The sequence below is a fragment of the Micropterus salmoides genome, unplaced genomic scaffold, assembly GCF_014851395.1.
Source record: "Micropterus salmoides isolate LMB-PRFRI ecotype aquatic unplaced genomic scaffold, ASM1485139v1 Ms_hic_scaffold_5, whole genome shotgun sequence".
In the NCBI taxonomy this organism is placed as follows: Eukaryota; Metazoa; Chordata; class Actinopteri; order Centrarchiformes; family Centrarchidae; genus Micropterus; species Micropterus salmoides.
Window position 1 is genome coordinate 36,103,423 of NW_024044237.1, and position 21,226 is coordinate 36,124,648.

General features: G+C 47.3%; 2 protein-coding genes across 6 annotated transcripts in view; one reads left to right on the plus strand and one right to left on the minus strand.

The window, feature by feature from the left end:
- The first annotated feature begins 1,900 nt into the window (after positions 1-1,900).
- matr3l1.2 (matrin 3-like 1.2) lies at positions 1,901-21,222 on the plus strand. 3 transcript variants are annotated; one of them, XM_038699767.1, is made up of 22 exons: positions 1,901-2,029; positions 2,883-3,850; positions 7,013-7,074; positions 7,160-7,198; positions 8,242-8,339; positions 8,438-8,490; positions 8,573-8,689; positions 11,739-11,864; positions 11,945-12,133; positions 12,212-12,336; positions 13,721-14,072; positions 15,331-15,522; positions 15,683-15,779; positions 16,616-16,632; positions 16,746-16,868; positions 16,992-17,123; positions 18,502-18,630; positions 18,715-18,845; positions 19,721-19,994; positions 20,154-20,295; positions 20,370-20,485; positions 20,580-21,222. In XM_038699767.1, exons 2-22 carry the CDS (start codon positions 3,050-3,052, stop codon positions 20,640-20,642), a joined length of 3,378 nt encoding a protein of 1,125 aa, XP_038555695.1. In that variant the 5' UTR covers positions 1,901-2,029; positions 2,883-3,049; the 3' UTR covers positions 20,643-21,222. The 3 variants fall into 3 exon arrangements, with proteins under 3 accessions (XP_038555695.1, XP_038555696.1, XP_038555694.1); XM_038699768.1 differs by having other exon boundaries at positions 1,932-2,029; positions 2,886-3,850; XM_038699766.1 differs by lacking the exon at positions 1,901-2,029 and having other exon boundaries at positions 2,048-3,850.
- Positions 8,610-21,226, minus strand: part of matr3l1.1 (matrin 3-like 1.1) — a 35,248-nt gene continuing 22,631 nt past the window's right edge. For all 3 annotated transcript variants that reach the window (XM_038699764.1, XM_038699763.1, XM_038699761.1), the window contains one exon: positions 8,610-8,738. In XM_038699764.1, the coding sequence (XP_038555692.1) occupies positions 8,679-8,738 (60 nt within the window). In that variant the 3' untranslated portion in view covers positions 8,610-8,678. The remainder of the gene's footprint in view (positions 8,739-21,226) is intronic.

Below are 21,226 nucleotides of genomic sequence, written 5' to 3' on the forward strand. Positions count from 1 at the left end.
AGTATAGGATACTATATAACTTACCACTACGATAATAATTTCAAATGCACAAAACAGCTGTTTCATTTTTGTGGATTGTTTTGAGTCTCTGATTTGTTAATGCTAAGTAGTAACTTGTCTGTAATCATAACCATTCATGCAAAGCAACAAGCAACTTTTTTAATCTCCTGCTCCATCCAGGCTGTGATTGGTCGGTTCACAAAAAGTGACTTTGAAGAGCAGGTTTCTGCAAGAAAGGCACCAGAGCTTCTCCCTGCTCTGTCTTCGCTGAGAACAGGAACTGGTGAGCGGCGCATAGAGCCCAGAGAAGAAACAAGAAACAGTCCCGGTACCGCATACCTTGCGTCACGAGTCATCTCTCCCATTAGCGCTAGCTTTGTCGCGGAACATTAAGGCGTGGTCAAACCAACGCAGCAGGGGCCTTATAAATCCAGCGCCAGCTGCTTGTGGATGGGACGAGAGGTGAAAGACATCAGAGACATCGGAATTGTATTTACGTTCTGCTTGACCAACGGCTGTTTGATAAATTGATATTAAAACACATTCAGAGAGGATTTGAAATGCTTTTTTTCTTCAATTTTTATCATTTTGGTGCTGGTGACTTTTCTTTGGCACTCGCTAAAACCTCTTTGAGGGGCGCCAAAAATTCCTCTTTGCAGGAAAAACCCTGCCGTTAGTCGAGTAAAAAAGATTTAGTAAGACAAAACTGGCTTTTCCCACCATTTTATTTGAATGTTAAATCTGAGTTTTTCTGCTTTAAGTAGTGTATGTAACAAAGCGTATGGCATGCAAACTACTTCCTGCTAACAATCCCATTAATGCAGTTTGTCGTTATATATTTATGAACATGGTGCAACTCTACAGCTTTCAATGATGAGTGAAATCTTAATTTCCTGCTCACTGTAGCAGGCGGGAGTCTATAACCATGTCAGGGACATTTATTTTATTTTGCATGTTTCTGTAATAAATTCATGATTATTTGATTTCATGCAGCCATAAAAAAAATTATAAAATGTAAAATAAGTAAAGTGTTAAAAGGGGTAACATTAACAATATGTTACATATTGGAAATAATTCTGCAGTGCACTTGTTCAATTAGCCTCTGGGAAAATGTAAACAACAGTAAGTAGTGATAGTGATGATATGTTTTTCATCTTCACATAGAAAGTCTGCTCAGCTGTCCAGGTTCAGGGTAAAGAGAACAACACAGTGATTTTAGTTGAAATCATTTTAATTTCAGCAGTAAACTCAAATTATTGTGTTTGTGATGCTGCAGTAACAACAATGCAAATGCAAAACAAAGTTTGACAAATATCTCATTGAAAATACATTTATTATGAACTGATGTGTGGGTGCGTGTTTCTGCACATTATTGACTTTGAGTCTGTTTTGTGTGTAAAGTAAAAGGTTGTTTATATTTTGCTTGGATAGAAATTCACACACAGACCAATGAACCTGATTTGCACCCTCAGTTGTAACTTCTGTGTAAGAGGGTGGACGTGGCCCATTTTAGTTGAAAATCAGGGCTTATTTTAGTAGCTCGCTGGTTTAGCTAAAAAACTACCTAAAATTAAATTAATCAAATTTTATTTACAGATGTAAACTTTTTTTATTTGATAGAGGCGTAAAAACATCTTTTATAAACATTTAACTTTGTTGGTAATCTGATTTATAATTGTTTTATCCATCTGATCCATGCTGGTGAGTAAGAAGTAAAATTAATCCTCCAAAATAATCTCGCCTTGACCCTTCCGGCGCTCCGTACAATGCGCTGAAATATTCTGTCCCGTTGATGGTTAAAAAGTTTGATATGTAACTATTTCTGTAACACTAATTCCAACATATTCAATAAGGTTAATAAATATATATTTAAATATATATATTTAAATTAAAGTACAATTTGTTGCTTGTCATGCTTTCTTTTCGGGGGGGTGGAGAAGGAGGAGGGGGACTTTATTAATCGATCAGGCTCATTCGCAACACATCACGCTAACAGGTTAGCTGCTAGCTGCGCGTTGAAGAAGCGAAGGTAAGCGTGTTTATATATCAGCAAATATAAACTGCAATATACACATATCCGCAGACTGCTCCCGGCTTTATATAAACGTTGCACATTGAAAAATCTAAACCTCGAAGTGAAGCTTTAAACTACGTTAGCTAACGACTTGCATTAGCATGTAGCAGCAGGCTAGCAGGTCGTGTTAGCCTCGGCTGTGTAGCACGGCCCTCTGGCTTTACGGGATCAATCCGGCAATTATTGGGTGTATTTGTTATGTAGCAGATGCAAACATTCATTTACAAATGACTCTGATTCATAAAAAAACTGTAGGTTTTTTTTGTCTTGAGTTTTTAAAGTTTTAAAAGGGGTAAAATAGCGAGTTAGCATCGTTAGTTTAGCTGCTCGCACAGTACAGGTGTCGTGTCTCTGCTGTTCACTTTCACACACACCTGAAAGCTGCTCAGGTGTTCACTTGCCAGATACTGCTTCACTGTGAAAATACGCTTTGTAGCTGGTTCACCGTCGTTCCTTTACACAAGTTAACGGTGTGTTTTGGGTCCATGTCTCCTCCTTTCAGGCCTCAGTGATCCATAAAGAGCCTTATTTTTATTATTACTCACATGTCTCTTTGATATTTTCACACAGGTTCAGTGAGGATGTTTCCATCTCTCAGTTCACATCTGTTCATTTCCTCCCTCTTTGTCTGAGGCGGCGTTTCTCTAGCCTGTTTCTGTCTCATGTCCCAGTAGTCACACCTTCTCAGGTGTTAATGAATCACGGCCGGTTTTCTTCCATGTGCTCTAACTTATATTTGCTGCTCTCCACTCGCCTCTGTTGTCTTTTAGTAGAGGCAGCGTTTGAAGAATGTCTCATTGTGTTTCAGCAGAGATAAGACGTTCACCACAGAAGAGGAACTTCACTTTCACCAACTTTACCGTTTGCACAAGACGTTTTCTGACACTAACTTCCCCCCCCGGTCCTTTTTGCCGCCTGTCTCTTTCCTTATCTTGACTCGCCGGTGCAGAAACAGCAGCTCCACTTGGTGACGTCATGTCTCAGAAGTCGCAGTCAGACGGAGGTCAGAAACACTTCGCCGTGGGTCGGGGGCTCCTGGCCGCCGCAGAGACCTTGAACTTCAGCATGAATGAACAGCGATCCAGCCGGCAGATGGGGGGCATGTCCTCAGGGGTGGGGGTGGGTGGTGGTGGTGGTGGCGGCGGCGGCGGCGGCATGGAGGGCCAGGACGGCAGCTCCCAGATGTCCCGGCGTGGTGGCGGCAGCAATCTTGGCAACACCATGAAGTTGTTTGCCAGTTTGGGGCTGTCGCCCTCCGACCTGGACGCTCTAGCTGAAATCCCTGAAGAGGACATCAGTGTGGAGACGCTGCCGCACATCCTCAGGCAGCTCAAGAGCCGCAAGGGGGACGCGGGAGAGCGGCGAGCGGCATCCTCCATGTCCTCTGACGCTGGGTATCGAGGAGGAAGGGACAGCTGGGACGACATGCACGGCGGGAGGATGGGCGGTCCTTCTCTGGGTCAGAGTTCAGCCCGGGCCCAGCCCTCTGCAGACTTTGGGTTCAGTTCCATGCAGGACGTCTCCCCCAGCCGGGGCTACAGCTTAAATTATAGTGGCGGCGGTGGGGGGGGGGGCAGAGACAGGCCGTATTCTGAGCTTTCCCGCCAAGACTCCTACAGCGGCCTCGGCGTGGGGATGCAGACCTCCAACTCCGTCTTTATGCAGAGGAGGATGGGCTCCCCTTCAAACGGAAAAGTCCAAGACTTCTTGGGAGTCACGCCCTCCATGTTCCCCCACGTGTGCTCTCTTTGTGACTTTGACGTTCATTCCAACATGGTGAGTACCGTCCAGCCTCCTCCTCTTTTCCTCTCGGACTAACTTTAAATGTTTCAGCTCAAGTCTTCTGTCCTCTTCAGTCAGTGACAGGTTGGTCCCTTGTGTTTCCAGAGACTGGAGGTCCGGTTTGCATCGTGTAATCTCCTTGTTTGAAATCAGCATGTCTCGTATCTTCGTTTCTTTACACCTGAAGCTCTGCGGCGTTACACACTCAGGTTTTGGGTCTCTTCAGTCGTCGTCCAGCCAGATATTTAGTGTTTATTACACATGTCTACACGTCACGATGTCGACCTCACACACTCCTGGACCAATCAGCAGCTCTTTACACAATGACATCACTTACCTTCAGACTCCTGAACGTCCGTATCGGCTGTTAAAACCAGGTGTTCCCATGGACTTGGCATAAAAAAAATGAAACGCAGCCAGTGTTTCTCTTTTTTTATTTATTTTTTTTATTTTTAAAAACAAACCCTTGGGATCAGAAAACCTCTGAGGGTATTAAATAATTAATTTTCTTGTTTATCGGCAGGCACATGCACCAAAACTGATGTCTGAAATAAAGTTCAGTAGCATTTTAGCGACTCTGAATCCTTATTAAATCATTTCAGGTAGTTTTGTTTGGTGGAAAGAAGAAGTCTTAGTTAAACTCTGCTGATATCGGCCTGTCACAGATCGCCCGGCATCGGCGTGCATGTTGTCCGATATGCTTCTATAAGAAAACGTTCTTACAGAAAAAGGTGCTTGAGTTGATTTTAGAAATAGTGTTTCAGATAGTTTGTCCAGCATTATGTACGCTACAACTCCGTTATGTACAGTACTGCGGCGTGACGTCCCCTGTTGGTTTGTGGACTACCGTTTTGAAGCCTTCAGGTCGGCATTTTGGTTTTTTGGAACCAGACGTGACCATATTTGGACGAGAAGGTGGAGCTGGCTAGCTTGGTTAGCAAGGTGCATCTGTAATTCACGTCAACTGTGATATTAGCTGGGATGCTAATTTTGGCTAGCGACAAACAGGCTCAAAACTAAACATGCTTACTGGAAAAATGGCGCTGGTTTAATGTTCACAGAGCAGCGGATACGAGTCGCCTCTATCCTGATTGACAGTTTGTCAATCAGCTTGTAGCCCCGCCCTAAAGACTCCCCTGCTTCCTGGTCTCTGTTCCTCTAAATCGGACCATAAGGGATAGAGACAGGAAGTGGCTCTCGGTGACGTTGACCCTTTAATGACATTCAACTCAAACAGCCGCTGAACACGGCTGGGCTCAGAAATGTACCTGCCGCCTCACTAATGTTTCAAACCGTGCGCCAGCACAAACATGGCGATGACCAGCGTCAGCCACCATGTTCTGAACAGATGACCAACACCACTAGGCATGATGGGAAATGTGGCCTGTCGCTGGTCACAGCAGAGCAGGCGGCGCTGGAGGTCAGCGGTGTGTCTTCACACTAAGCTGCTAACTAGTTTGTGAAATACTTTTCTTAAAAGTTTCAGTGTTTATTAAAGTTCGTCTCCGACGACGTCGGCAGCGAACTCTCTCATTAGCTCACGTTTAGTAAATTTAAAAGTCTGGTATTTTTATTTGGCAGTTGTTTGGTTGATTTTGAAGAGAGTCCACGTGCTGGAAGGATGAAGAGAAGGCGGTCGGCCATCTCATTTGTCTTTGCAGACGTCTGTAGAGACGATCTAACAGAAGATAAATAATCCGTAAGGGATTCGCTGCCCGCAGAGCCTAATGAATGGTGTTGGAACCGGATCTTAAATGGACAATCCCTACAAACAGGCTGATATTTGGCGCCATCGAGCTCGCCTACATCACCCAGTTCTCTTTAGCGGGGTTCGTATTCAGGAAGTAAAGAGTTTCTGCATTCAGATCAGGGGCCTCATTTCTAAACGGTGCGAACGTCCAAAACAGGGCTGGAAACGTGCGGACGCCGCTTCCCGAGCAAAGGTTGGGATCTATAAAAGCAGAGCTGACGGGAGAAAGTGCGTCCTGGAAGTAAACTCTGAAGCATGCGTACGCACATAAAGAGGAGAGAAGAGAAACGGCGCCTCACACGGCAGAAGGATGAAACGCTTTGAAATGAATATTAGAGTGTAAATAAATCCTAATATTCCCTCTAGTATTCCAGGCTTGAAGTCTTTCTGAATAAACAAACAAACACCATCATTAAGATCATTTGCAGCCACAAAGATCCAGATTCAGGATCAGAAACACAAACAGAGATTCTGTTTCTGCAAAAGCGCCTCAGATGTGTTGGACAGTTTAATCAGGAATCAGATTCATTAATACCTGCATGCAGCAGTTTATTCTCCTCAATAAGGTGAACATTTAAACTGACGCCGTCTTCAGTCGAGCAAACACCAGAGCAGAGTTTCGTTTACTGTTCTCACACGTTCGTCGCCTTACGGAGCCGAGCGCCAGCGTGTGGATGTGACGCGCCGCCTGTAAAAACACGTTATGGAAAATAAAACAGTTTGTCGTTTACTACAAGTCCTATTTCTTTAACTCGTCAGACTGTTTGTGGAAAGAAATGTTTAAACTCAGGAAGTCTTTCGGTTTCCTCTCTTTTCAAACGGGGGAATCCAGATCAGTACCTGGGTCGTCCCGTCTGTGGGGCCCCTCCAGCTAGCGAGGGAGGCCCCTTCCTGCAGATCGGTTATAAAGGGGCGGAGCTCCGGGGCCCCCTCTCCTCCGGGGCACAAGCGTTGGTGAAAGTGTGTTTTTTACCCACCAAACAGCTTCAGCTTCACCAAAAGGAACGTCGGCGTCACGCTCTGTCAGTCTGCCTCCTTTTCTTCCTGCAGTCAGGACGCGTTAATATTAACGAGCTTCACTGAGCGTTTACAGGCAGCTGTGGGCGTTTGGAGGGCCGGACATGGAGCCACATTTCAAGTTGATTGGGATTCATTAAGGGAGCTTTGCTTACAGGTGCGCGTACGCACGGTTTTGGCACACGGACACTTTTAGTGAGGATTCTACGCAGGTTATAAATGAGACCTCAGGTCCCGCAGTTATCGCCTACTTTCTGAGGGGGTTTGTTTTGAACATGTGTGAGGGGAAAATATGGACGTTGGTTAAACCGCTAAGAGCTGATTAACGAGGGCTGACGGGGGAGGAAGAGCCCGTGGAGCTTCAGTAACTTATCAGTTTGAATCTGCAGGAGTGGAATCAACACGTTAACGGACTTCGACATGCTGAAAACAGACGACTGCTGCTCGACGTGTAAGTAACGCAAACACATCACAGAAGCTCCTCAGAGACGTTGGTTCTGTTTGGAGACGTAATGTTGGCTGAATTTTGTTTTCAGGTATCCGGAGTGGGAACCTGGGATGTCCTCGGGCAGAGGGTAAGAGACGCACCAGCTTCAGGCTCTGAATACAAGCCATTAAAGTCACTACAGCGATCAAAGTAACTGAGCTCATGTTGGTAAAACTGTGGCCAACATTTAGCTCTTTTCCACCACAGAAACTTCAGGTAAACCCACCGTTCCTGAACCTAAAGGTCAGTTCGGGCTGCCGGGTTCAGGTGCAGGAATCATCAGACATGAAGCCGCCCCGTGTCTTCACATAAACACCGTTTCTTTCTACAGATTGATGTGTAAACTGGAGATGGTTTGAACGTTGTCGGGGAGAACACTATAACTAGGCAGCGTTGATGTTTTCTAAGTCGGCGGTTCTCAAACTTTTTCCCGTCAACGACCCCTGAAGGGACAAATCAGAGCGCAGAGCCCCGTTTGAAAAGCAGATTTAGCCCCAGGGTGTCTGGTAGGATCATTACATGTTTTATTACAGAGTGTATGAAACCAGTGACCAACAGAATCGCACATTCTGTGACTCCTGGAACCCCCTCAAGGACCCCTGGGGGTCCCGGGACCCCACTTTCAGAACCGCTGTTGTACTAAATCGTGTAACATTTCCAGTGGCGGGCAGCTCAGTCGGTCGTTGAAGAAGAGAAGCTGCAGAATGATTTCCTCCCTCCGTTTTCTTTGGCGTCTCTTCCTCATGTTCTGAATCAGGAGTAAAATGGAGCATCAGGGTTTTTCATGGATCAGAGAGGGAACTGGACCCACAGCCGACCGGTCCTGAAGGACTCTGCTGGTTCTGAGAGCCGGTGAGCAGCTGGTCTGGAGTCGGTCTGCTTCGCTCTCTGATCCTCCTGCAGCTTCACTTACTCACACTGAAGTGTAAAAGGAAATCCACACCGGCTCCTTATCTGGACCTTGCAGGTTCTTACAAGCTCAGGTTAGAGGAGCCCCCAGGGGACGAGTCGTTAAGTTCCTGTCGTGGAAAAGAACTTGTGATGAACGCATTTCCCCTCAGCCCCTTGTCACGGCGTTGTAGTGGTGTTTGAGTTTAACCTTCCTCGTTCTTTCTGGTTCCTCTGTTCCAGCGGGGGTCTTCTGGACGCCCCCAACCTGTCTGCAGGGCTGCTCGGACCTGCCCCCATGTCTTCAGCTCACACAGCAGGGGGGATGTCCTCCAGCTGGGGTAAGAGACTGCACAGGGGTCATACTGGCGGAGGTTAGAGTGTTTGGTCTGAGGAGAGGAAGTGTGTGGTGATAACATGCAGTGTGTCTGCCTATCAGGAGGAGGTGGAGGAGCCGGTCTGTCGGGAAAGAACCAGTCGGGACAGAATAAGGTCAGTCTGTTGTTAAACCTGGCGATACGCTGTAACGTCTGATCTCTGCGGGGCTGTAATGAAAGTGAAATGTTGTCCTCAGCTGAGAAGCAGAGTGGTGGTGGTGAAGTACGACCGGAAGCCTCTCAGCAACAAGACCCTGTTCGCCTTCACCGAGCCGTTCGGCTGCCTGAGGGAGCACCTGGTCCTCAAGAACAAGGTGGGCCAAACGATGTAACTTCACCGGCTTCACTCGCCTCGTGTTGGGGCTGGGAAATAAATGTTCAGTATATCGTCAGTATTTGCTTTAAATTCATTTGAATCACAAACAAATTAGAACCTAATTTTTCTATTAAAATTAACAGTTTTAAATGTTCTACAAACTCAGATTTGTGAAGTGATCCACGGTTTGTCCCGTTCAGACCAAACCGAAAAGTTTAACCACATAATGAACCTTCTGGTTTCTTCAACTTTCACTCGGGAGCAAAAATCTGCCTTTAAACTTGAGAGAAAATGATTTGACATTTATCCTGATAATTCATTATTATTAATAATCATTATCCCCGCCCACTCTGTGCTCTCACATGTGTCGCTGCAAGCGCATACGTGCAATCAGAAAAATGATTTATGAGCAGTGTTTACGACCTACCGTAACCCCCCCTCCCCGCCCGCCGCTAATCCTTCAAAACCTAGTCGGACTCGCCGCCGGGGCAGCGGGAGAAAGGCCGGTCGCTCTGTGACAGACGTTGGTCAGACAGAAGGCACCGCCGCAGCTAACGTTTTTCTTCTGTTTTTCAACACGATGTGCCTGTCAGTCACTTTTCATCAACCGACCAATCACAGCCTGGATGGAGCGGGACATTAAAAAAAGTTTGACCTGCTGCAGCAAATCACAAAATGTTGAACAACATGATTATTGACCAGTTAGTACTTAGAGTTAACAACTTAGAGACCGATGGAGAGCCTGTTTCCTGCACGAGGATTAAATAAAAACAGAAATGAAACGGCTGGAACTGGAGTTAATATTCAGCTAGTGGTAAAACAGTATTATTATGATATTCTAATGAATGTATTTAATATATTGTTATACCAACAGTAAACTATTAACTAAACATTATAATCTTTAATGTTATAACATTATTATTAATAACACAGTGGTTCTCAAACTTCTTGGACCACGGACCCCCGTTTGATAAGATTTTGTCCCCCATCTGATGGAAATCTTACTTTTAGAATCAGTTTTATTACCAAGTAGGTTAACAAGGAATTTTCCTTGATGACTGATATAAAGTAAAAAAATGACAAGATATGAGGGGATCCTAAAGAAAAGGGGGTACGAGGGAATGTCTGAAAGTGTTTGTGGTGCTTGAGGAAGATTGATTGGTGTGTTTGCTTAGTTCAGATTGGTAGATGTTTTATTACAGAAAGTGCATGAAACCCATGACCCAAACAGTAATTGTGTTACTTATGGATGGAATTAGAGTGGAAGAAAAACTATTCCCCTTTTTGCTGGGGACCCCACTTGGAGAACCCTCGTACTAATACACTGTACATGTATGTATACTAGTTCCTCCTGCAGGTTGTGGATAAAGACTCTTGATAATTAAGCAGGTCGACTCAGAGTACAGTTCGTTCTGTTATAACCTCACAATATGACTTGGTGCAGCCCTAATCTCTCTGGCTTTTGTCTTTAACAGTTGGAGCCTTTCGATAGAGAGTCACCAAATAATGCAGTTCAAAATGCTCTAAACAAAGTCTGTATATCTATATGGAATTAAACAAGCTACCTCTGTAAACATCCGTCAGTAGTTTTTCCCTTTCGTTCCCAACATAAACATTTTGCTGTTGCACTAAACGGATCAAACTGATGCCGGAACGACGACGACGTGATGCCGTTTTGTTAGACGCGTGAATTCATGCTTTGTCAGGTCAGTGAGCGAGACAGCAATTTTTAAAAAGCTGGAATAAAGTTAGTGACACGTTTTCTTTCACAGAACTTCCTCTTTACTCCAAACAATCTGCCAGTCTGTGCGTCTCTGTATAAATAAGAAGCAGCATCTTGAAACTCGGCCCGGCTCGCTCCTTCAGTATGTGTTGGTCGGCCATCAGAGGCTCCGTCTCCGCTCTGCCCGATCCTTTCACGCCACGTTCTGCGCGGCGCGTCAAGCTGCTGGTGCACTAATTCCATTTCCCATGTTTGTTTCATTCCCCTATTTTTAACACAGACAATCACGCAAATGTTAACTTAAGCAAAAACATAAATAAATAAATAAAATAAAAACAAGCAAAAACAAGAGAGAATCAACAGCAGCTAAAGCAACAACCTGGACAAATATCAAGTTCCCAACAACAAACAACTAAGACGCACCCAGTCAGACTCTCCGCCACACAGCATCGGCCAGGCCAGGCTCCAGAGACCTAAGGTAGGGCCCCCAAACTCCAAGAAACTGATCCGACCTGGAGTGGAGGACACCCGTAAGATTGAAATATAACTCCAGGCCTGAATAGAGGGGCAGGCATCAAAGATCAACTAATATATTGTTTTGTGGCAGCAAATGTCAACATATTATACAGTCTCAGTTGCCGTAGTTCTATTCTTTTGTGGACACTGGGTTCCCAGAATCCTCCCAATTTCCTTCAGCACCTCCGTCCAGTATTTGACACACGACCATAAGCAGTGGGTCAACGTTCCCACCTCCGCTTTACATTAGAGACACATCGGTGAAAGGGAAGGGTTAAAGAAACGCCTGCGATGAGGAGAAATATGGAGACTCTGAATGATTTTAAACTATTGCCTTCATACCAGTGCAGATTTTCTTTTTAGCATGATTGATAATAGTTGACGACTCATTTTCCCGCACGCCTCTGACCTTCTGTGTGTTAGCAGGCAATAACGTCTTCTTACAGACTGAGAGACACTTTGTCTGGTGACTGAATCAGCACTTTCTCAGTCTTTGACCTTCAGAGTTGTACTCTGTGTAATAAAATACCTTATTTGCAGAAAACGAAAAGATTCCTGTTTAGGCAACTGATATTTCTGAGACAACTCCTCAGATCAACTTATTAAATGCATTAAAGCTTCCCGGCTCCTTTCTTATACCATCACGGTTAAACATAAACGGTTGTTTTGTTCTTGTTTGAGCGTGAGAACGCTCGCCGACGTGCGAGAGCACGGTGGTTAGTCGCTGCTTCCGTCCTTCACCGTGACGGTTAAAATTCACTTTCTGCCCACCGAGGGTCCCGGCTGATTAAATGTTTGTCTCCGTCAGGCCTTCCTGGAGATGAACAGTCACGAGGAGGCTCTGGACATGGTCAACTACTACGAGCGGCAGCCGGCAGCTCTGTACGGCAAACCAATCACCTTCTACCTGTCCAAGAGGCTGCTGGTCATCCAGGTAACAGCCGCAGTGCAGCAGTCAGGCGGCTCCTGAACGCCACTCAGCCGCCAAAACAAAACGGTGCGTTTGTGTTCCAGAAAGACGAGCGGTCGACTGACAGGCCGATGGACCGGCCGATGGACCGGCCCGTCAGAGAGGTCAAAGGTCACGGCAGCCAGGTGGTGTTCTTCTCCAACCTGCCCAGAGAGGAAGAGAAGAAGAAGGAGCTGCTGACCATCGCCGGACGCTTCGGCACGGTGGAGAAACACCTCTTCCTAACGGACCAGGTAAACCTGAGACATCTCTGATCGGGCGCTCCGGTGACGGGAGACACGTGCACTGATGCCGAATCTGTTTGCGTCCAGGCGTTCGTCCAGCTGGGGACCCCCGAGGACGCCGAGATGCTGGTGAAGTACTACAGCGTGAACCCGCTCACCATCAGAGGGAGACCCATCCGCCTCAACATCTGCACCAAGTACAAGACGCTCACGTGAGTACAGACACCTGTCACCTGGTGACCACGACACCTGGGGGCGGGGCTTGTTGCTGAGAGTCACCTGGGAACTCAGAGCTGCCGTGCGCTGTGACATCACCCGGCTGTCACATGGCGTTGTCCAGTCGAATATTAGCAAACACACCTGGCAGGTGTTGCAGCCTGTAAAGCCTCCTGTGGGCGTGTCCACGCACAGCCCACCAGATCTGTAGGCGGCATCGCTCTGCTGCGGGGTGAGTAAAAGGGTTTCCTGGTCAGTTTTGAACAGATAGTTGACCAAGAACACAGGAAACTGCAGCGAGTGAGGTTTTCAGTTTCAAACCGTAAACACGTTCTCACAAAAAGGAACGCAAACGTGTCAATAAGCCGGGTTCAGAGCTCATTCACAGCTTTGATGGCGAGCAGCGGGTACACGGCAGCGTAGGGACGTCACCACACCAGAAACTTAGTAGGCGCTACCAACAGCAGTGAAACTCTGCGATCATCAGTACCAAATTTGATCCCACGGTAAAAAACCAAAACAATAAATGTACTTTTTTTTTTTTTTTTTTTTTTACAAACTCACGTGTGTGAGATGTTTCGGGGAGGTCGCCGTCTTCCCTGGCAGAGATTTGGGATTACAGAAGTCGCACGCCTCTGGAGCAACGAGGGGTTAAGTGTCCTGCGCATGTGTCTTATCCACTGCGCCACCATCACATCGACTCCTCCTACAGCAGGGGTCGGCTTATAAGTCCGGCACCGGGGGGGGGGGCCCTGCGCTCGATCCACATCATCCTGTGGACGCTTATTTTCATGTCCCCAGTATTTCAGGTAGAGGTGTGTCAAGCAGGCCAGAGACTCTTTTGAATTTCCTTCAGAAATTTTCAAAGTAAAAGCTCTCAATTAAACACGACAAAAGGACTGCTGCTAAGAGGTTCTCACGCTTTTATTTTGTAGGCACAATCACTTAAGAGGAAGTGATTATGTGAGTAACTTTTGCCGTCATGACCGAGCTCTGTTTCAGAACCAGACGCAATGTTTTTTTGTTTTTTTTGCCGCTATCAAAGTGATAAGTGAGTAACGAGAGCGCCGGACAGACTGAATTAGTGTAAATCAACTTTTCCTTTAGTGAATCTGAAGTAAGACGTGTTTAAGGATTTTATTCTTTGCAGACAGTCAGAGACAAAGAGCCTGAGAAGAAACGGGTGACTTTGTATTCTGAGGTTGTAACGCAGCTGTCTGAGGGAGGAAGGGCGTCGCAGCCACCCGTCCTGAGGTGAAGGACAGTCCGATAAGAAACCCTCGAACGAGAACATCTTTCACCAAACGGCACGCAGTGAGCGTGAGAACAGGAACACCCTGAGGACGAAGTCTGACCCTGGACCTGGTTTCTGTGTTTCAGTGTGAACCAGAGACAGGGCGGCTCCGGTGGAGACGGTCGAGGCCAGAGGAGCGGCGGAGCGAACGCCGCCTCCTCTTACGACGCCGGCTCTGGGTCCAGGTCCAAATCCTCATCCAGGTCCAGAGAGGATAGGAGGGAGGAGAACAAACCGAAGCCTGAGGAGAAACCGGCAGCGGCGGAGAAAGAGGAGGAGGAGGAGGAGGAGGTGTCGGGAGTGATGGAGGGGGAGGACGGAGGGGAGGGGGAGGAGCAGGAGCAGGTAACTGATGGCGACGCCAAGGGGGAGGAGCCAGAGACGACAGAGTCTGTGAAGGAAACGGTGGAGGACGTCCAAGAGGAGGCGGAGGAGGAGGTGAGAACGCATGAAAACACGGAGGATTCAACTTTATTAAACACATTAACAAACAATGACGATGGCACCAAATAGCAGAAATACATTTAAAAAGATAATAAAGTAAAACTAGATTCAGTGACACTTTCACACGTCTTTTATCGCTGCAGCGCTACCAAAGCAAAGTCAACATTTAGCTGGGATTTAACTGCAATAAACGGATCAAAGTGACGCTGAAGTAACGACAACATGATGCCGTTTAGTTAAACGTATGAACTGATGTTTTGTCAGGCCTGTAAAATGTTTGTTTTCTGAATGGAGTTTGGCTCGATCAGGGCTACGCTAGGCTAACCTGTTCACAGTGAAGCACGACAGCCGGGTTACAGACACATTATCTGGACTCACCAGGGAGTTCAAATTCCTCGCTTTAATCCCCAAAACTAAAGTAAAAACGTATTTAATAAAAGGCGTTAACTCCGTCGTAGCTGCAGAATCCGGTCAGACTGCGTTAGTGTTCCTTCCGTCAGACGAAACTAAACGAAATATCTTCAACGATCTGACTAAAACGAGACGGCGACAGTGTCCTCCGTAAATGTAATCCGTAAAATAATGTTAATAAAATCTCACTTTCTTTTTGTCAGTTTAATGAAGAGACAAAATATTACAGGCCAGATTTTCACTTTAACATGCAGCTGTGTTTTTTTTATTTCTTTTCTTTTTTTCCTTCCTGTGCTTTTGAACGCTGGTTGCCCAGGGCAACGCCTGGTGCGCGAGGGAAACGTTACTGTGGACTCGGTGATGAACACAACCTGCTCGGGAGAAAGAGGCGCTTAGATGTTTGGTCCCACTTCAAAGACAGTGAGGCGGCCAAAAAACCAGAGAGAACCGCATCCGATATAAACATTCAAAGATTTCTGTAAAAAACTCACTACGAACTTGAAGCGTCATATCAAGACTGAACACGTGGAGCTGAGCTGAGTTAACGTCTCCTTTGCAATAAAAATGAGAACAGAGCTAACATTTACAAAACATTTGATCTCTGAGTGAAAACAGACTAAAATGATAAATCTCTCTGTTTTGGTTCGAGCTGATATAATAAAAAAGACTAAAGTGACGGTTCACATCAGACTAAAATGCTCAGACTTCTAGTCAACTAAAAGTTGATAAAACAAATATTACGCAGTGGACTAAATCTGAGACTAAAGAAAATGAACACTGCTGGTGTGGATTTGTCCAAAACGCAGCTGCAGTTTTTTCAGGCCATAATCTTCCCACGCAGGTTCCTGATGGTGATGATGTCACACCCGGAGGCGTGGGCGGGGCTGATGTTGAGGCCAAGCAGGGGGCGGAGTCAGAGGGACAAACGGAACCAACAGAAAGCAAAGAACACGAGATCAAAGAAGAGCCGAACGCAGAACCGGAACCAGGAGAGAGCTCGGAGCCGGCGGAGGGAGACCTGCCCGAGGACACGGTACGCTTCCAGAAAGCCGCGTTACCGAGAGAAGCGTTTTGGAACAGCAGTCGGCCTCAGGGGCCGTTCAGTAGCTGTTCCGGAGCTTTTGACTGTTTTTAATAGTGTTTTTCTGAAAAGTAAAAATGGACCTTGCTGGTTGTGGTTCTGTGTCTCTCAGCTTGATCGGGACTTCCTGGAGAACATGGAGGACTTTGTGACGTTGGACGAACTGGCAGAGGACGAGGACGAAGCAGGCGGAGAGTCCGGCTCCATCGGTACCCGGTTCTGTTTCTACTTTAGAGAGCCAACAGTGTTTGAGGCGAGACGCTGCAGGTGAACGAGGTTCAGATCACCAGGAAACCTTCAAACCTCATTACTCGCATTAAGACAACGTTTCTTTATGAAATATTACATTTAAATATGCAAATGAGGCAGCTTCTAATTTGCATCTATTTCAAGAACTGAAATCTGATGTTTTACAGAGGGGAGTTTGGATCTCTCTCTTTTTATTACTTCATAAATCAGAACGGACAAAAGACACATTTTCACCATGATTTAGGGAATAAAATGTTCTATAGTCTAATTTATGGCGATGGCGCAGTGGATAAGACGCATGCCTTTGGTGTGAGAGACCCGGGTTCGAGTCCACTGTGAGACTCCATTGTGTCCAGAGGCGTGCGACCAGAGTCGCTTTGGATAAAAGCCTCAGCTAAATGATTATTATTATAAAGCCCTCTGTAGAAACCTTCAGAATAGAGTCAGGAATAAAAGCGGAGAGTTTGGTGTCTGGAGGAGCTGCCGGCCTGTGAAGATGTATTTACAGATCCAAGATCTGCTCAGAACACCTCAAACTGATGAGTAGCACAAAGGAAAAGAGCAGATGTGGCAACAAACTACTGAACGTTTTCTTTCCACTAGTCTGAAAGACGACAAGTAGCCCAAAACCTGAACAGTGACCAGGTGGTGAAACCGTGTTTCTGCCTGCTGCGTCTCGCCTCAGCGTGGAATTAAAAATGTGTTGTGGACTGAACTGGATCCTGAATGATGATGTGAGCTTTTTAAACGAAGCTGTCTGTGTTGAACTAACGCTGCTCCTCCTGTTTCTCTGCAGACAACACGAGGAGGGGGGTAAGTATCTGCACTCGCTGCTCCCGCCGTCAGTAAACAGCTGCTGATGATCCCTGAGAGTCGCTCTGAGCCGGGCTTCCTTCTTCTTCTTCTTCTTCTTCTTCTTCTGTCAGGGCATGAGGGTGGTCAACGTCGTCGGGTTCAGACGAGGTTACAACTTCGTCAACGAGCTGCTGGGCCTCGCCAAGCCTTTTGGGAAAGTGGTCAAACACCTGGTGCTGGACTTGAGACCTGAGGTAAGTCTCACTGCGGCGTTCCGGTTTCAGTAACATCAGACCTGTGGCGGTCAGCAGAGGGACCGCCGGATCGCACAAAACGATGCTTCCTGTGAACACGCCTCTCTTCTCCTTCCTGACCAGGCGTACCTCCAGTTTGCGGCTGAGGACGAAGCTCGAGCGATGGCCAAGTTTTACACCAACAGTAACGTGACGGCGTCGGTGTGCGGCCGACCGGTGAGGATCAGTCACTCCATGAGCTACCCCACCATCCAGGTGAGCGTGAGTCTGAAGAACGTTTTAATCACCCGGCGGCGGCCGGGAGGAGACGCCGCTTCATTTTAGATGCTCACAGATCCAAAGTCTGAAAGCCACCTGGAGACCAGGACCTGGGGTCTCATTTCTAAACGGTGCGAACGTCCAAAACAGGGCTGGAAACGTGCGGACGCCGCTTCCCAAGCAAAGGTTGGGATCTATAAAAGCAGAGCTGACGGGAGAAAGTGCGTCCTGGAAGTAAACTCTGAAGCATGCGTACGCACATAAAGAGGAGAGAAGAGAAACGGCGCCTCACACGGCAGAAGGATGAAACGCTTTGAAATGAATATTAGAGTGTAAATAAATCCTAATATTCCCTCTAGTATTCCAGGCTTGAAGTCTTTCTGAATAAACAAACAAACACCATCATTAAGATCATTTGCAGCCACAAAGATCCAGATCCAGGATCAGAAACACAAACAGAGATTCTGTTTCTGCAAAAGCGCCTCAGATGTGTTGGACAGTTTAATCAGGAATCAGATTCATTAATACCTGCATGCAGCAGTTTATTCTCCTCAATAAGGTGAACATTTAAACTGACGCCGTCTTCAGTCGAGCAAACACCAGAGCAGAGTTTCGTTTACTGTTCTCACACGTTCGTCGCCTTACGGAGCCGAGCGCCGAGCGCCAGCGTGTGGATGTGACGCGCCGCCTGTAAAAACACGTTATGGAAAATAAAACAGTTTGTCGTTTACTACAAGTCCTATTTCTTTAACTCGTCAGACTGTTTGTGGAAAGAAATGTTTAAACTCAGGAAGTCTTTCGGTTTCCTCTCTTTTCAAACGGGGGAATCCAGATCAGTACCTGGGTCGTCCCGTCTGTGGGGCCCCTCCAGCCAGCGAGGGAGGCCCCTTCCTGCAGAGCGGTTATAAAGGGGCGGAGCTCCGGGGCACAAGCGTTGGTGAAAGTGTGTTTTTTACCCACCAAACAGCTTCAGCTTCACCAAAAGGAACGTCGGCGTCACGCTCTGTCAGTCTGCCTCCTTTTCTTCCTGCAGTCAGGACGCGTTAATATTAACGAGCTTCACTGAGCGTTTACAGGCAGCTGTGGGCGTTTGGAGGGCCGGACATGGAGCCACATTTCAAGTTGATTGGGATTCATTAAGGGAGCTTTGCTTACAGGTGCGCGTACGCACGGTTTTCTAAGTCTGAATATTTTGTGGCTTTTGGGACTTTTAGTGAGGATTCTACACAGTTTATAAATGAGACCCCGGGACTGTGGTCTGCAGGGTTTAACAACAGGAACAGTATTCTGTTGGAACAGAAGGGGGGCGGGTTGTTCCTTCTCTGCAGGTCCGACGCGGTTTTATGTGGCTTGATGACCTCTCTTTGTTGTTCAGTGCGGCTCCAGCAAGGTGGTCTACATCGGTCAGATCCCCACCAGCAAATACTCCGACGCCGCCGTCCTGAAGCTGGCCGAGCCGTACGGGAGGGTCAGGAAGTACTTCCTCAACAGGCTGAAGAGAGAGGTACAGAACCAGGTCTTAAGCGAGTCCTGAAGACGCTGGGCTGCTGCTGCAGGTCTAAACGGTCCGATGTGTCTTTGTCCTCAGTGTTTCCTTGAGATGGAGAAAGCCGAGGACGCGGAGAAGATGGCTGAAGACTGCCGAGTGAATCCACCCAAGTTCAACGGGAAGCGTCTGACCGTCTACGTCAGCAGGAAGTACAGACAGCTCAAACACGGGTGAGAACCTCCTTTGGTAAAACCGCACCGAGCGATCGGCTGTGACCGCTGTCAGGGGTCGGTGCTGAACCCGGTGTTAAACGGGCCCCGGAGCTAAACTCTGGAGGAAGAAAGAAAACATTTCCTGTTTAGTATCGCTACATAAACGCTGCACATCGTGGCACAGTTTCTGCTCTGTAATGAGATCGGGACCGTCGTCCGTGACGCGTCTTCATGCACGATTAACCCAGTCACCATCATGATGTCATCCTGCACGTATTCTGCACGCCCACACCGGGCTCTCGCATCACCCCAGACTCTGGTACACTAGCGGATGGTGTCTCTGCTGCGGACCAGAGTCAGGACGCCGCCTCCGGAGAGCAACGCGCTCCTCTGGTTCTGTTTACAACCAGACTGTACTCGGCAAAAACACCAGGGCCGGGCGATACGGCCAAAACTGATCATGATACGAACATCTCGTACCATCAGGATCAAAGTCGGGCCGTTATTTTTGCTCCTGACTGAAAGTTAACGTGGTTTTAAACTTTTCTCTGTGCTCAGAACAAACAGGATCAGTAAACTGATCTGAGGCAGAACGTTCAGAGCTACTCTGATTAAATCTGTTTTCAGTTCCCTTTCCTCACCAAAATAAGTATTTTAATAGTGATTCAAACGAATTAAACCAAATATTTGACGAAATATTGAACATTTTAGACTTTTATCTAAGCTGAACGGAGACCAGTGAGAGCAGCCGCTGCTTCTCTCGTTAAAACATTCGTCTCTTAGAAACCGGACTCTGCAGAGTTCTGGATGTTCCTGAAGGCCACGCCTCCAGGTAGAAACGCAGCCTGTCGATCAAACGTACCCGTGTCTGAATCTGCTGCTTGTGTTTTCAGACATCAGTGTCCGAGCGCGGCGAAGAGAGACAGCGGCGGCGGCACGTCGCCCAAATCCTCCAAACATCCTGAGGAACCTCCGGCCAAGAAGTCCAAGGAGGAGAAGAAACCTGAGGAGGGCGGAGAGGAGGAGGAGAAACTGGAGGAGGAGGAGGAGGAGAAAGACAAAGAGGAGGAGGAGAAAGAGGACGATGTGAGCGGCGGCGTTGAGGAAGAAAACCCAGCGGAGAAGATTCCTCCGGTCTCTGACGAGAAGCAGCCGAGCTGCCAGGACGTGAGTCACAGCCACTTCCTGTTTCCCATAGCGCACTTTGTTTACTGTCCGCCATTTTAGTAGTCTGAAACTGAAAAAAAATCAAGTGCAGGACGGACGGAGAGACGCTAAGGTGAAGCTCTGAATGACGAACGTGAGCTGCTTGTTTGTTTCCCGCAGGAGGTGAAGCAGGACGAGCAGGCGGAGGACATGGAGACGTCCACCAATCAGAACGGACAGGCTGAGGCTCCCCCGCCGGCTCAAAGCAAACCCGGCGTGGCGTCTCTGCCGCTGCCCCCCCACGACCCCGACAGCCCCATCGGTATATTTTCCACAAAACGGGACATGTCACATGACCTGCGGCGGCTGACTGACGTGTTGTTTGTGTCTGTCCAGGTGTGGAACACGTGAAGATGGGTTACTACTGCCGCGTCTGCTTCCTGTTTTACTCCAACGAAGAGACGGCCAAGAAAACGCACTGCAGCAGCCAGGCGCACTACGACAAGCTGCAGGTGAGGCTCGGCCCCGCCCACACCTGGAGGGGGGGGGGGTTATTCAGTATCTGAAGGGAGAAGCGAACGCTGACGTGTTGTCGTTCTGTTTCAGAAATATCTGGAGAAGGAGCAGAGCAAAGCAGAGAAGAAGAAAGGCAAGAAGACGGCGGCGTGAAGACTTTAGTTTTATTGAATTTCAGTTTGCTGTAAAAAAACTCCGCCATGGTGACGAGATCTCAAACTGTTTTTTTTTTTTTAAGTCAGTCTCTTGTTTAAACGTGTGTTAGCGGTTAGCTAGCTGCTAACACATTTAGATCATTAAGTCGCTTCCTGTCAGCTGGTTTCCTCCTAATGATCAAACTAACGATTAATCATTCAGTCCATGAAATGTCCATCAGGCTCTCGGCGTCCTGATGATAACTGGAGATGAATCGAACCTCAGAGCAGTTCGGCGAGCGTCGGAGTCTGAAGGAAGTCAGTTTCCTTCGGACGTTCAGAAATTCTCGGCTAGCTTCACTGTTTCTGCTCAAGTCCTGGAACTATTTGATGACAGCGTGTCCATCCGCCCAGTACTTCTGTGCTCCCAGCGGATGGACACGCTGTTTGTCAAGAAATGGTTCCAACCCCCCCCCCATCCTTTTTTATGTTTGACTGGATGAAACTAAGGAGGTGGAATCGGACATGTGAGCGACCTTTAGGTCTCTGATCCATCAAAAGAATTCTTTTGTTTTATAAAATAAAGCAGTTTGCTCAAACGGC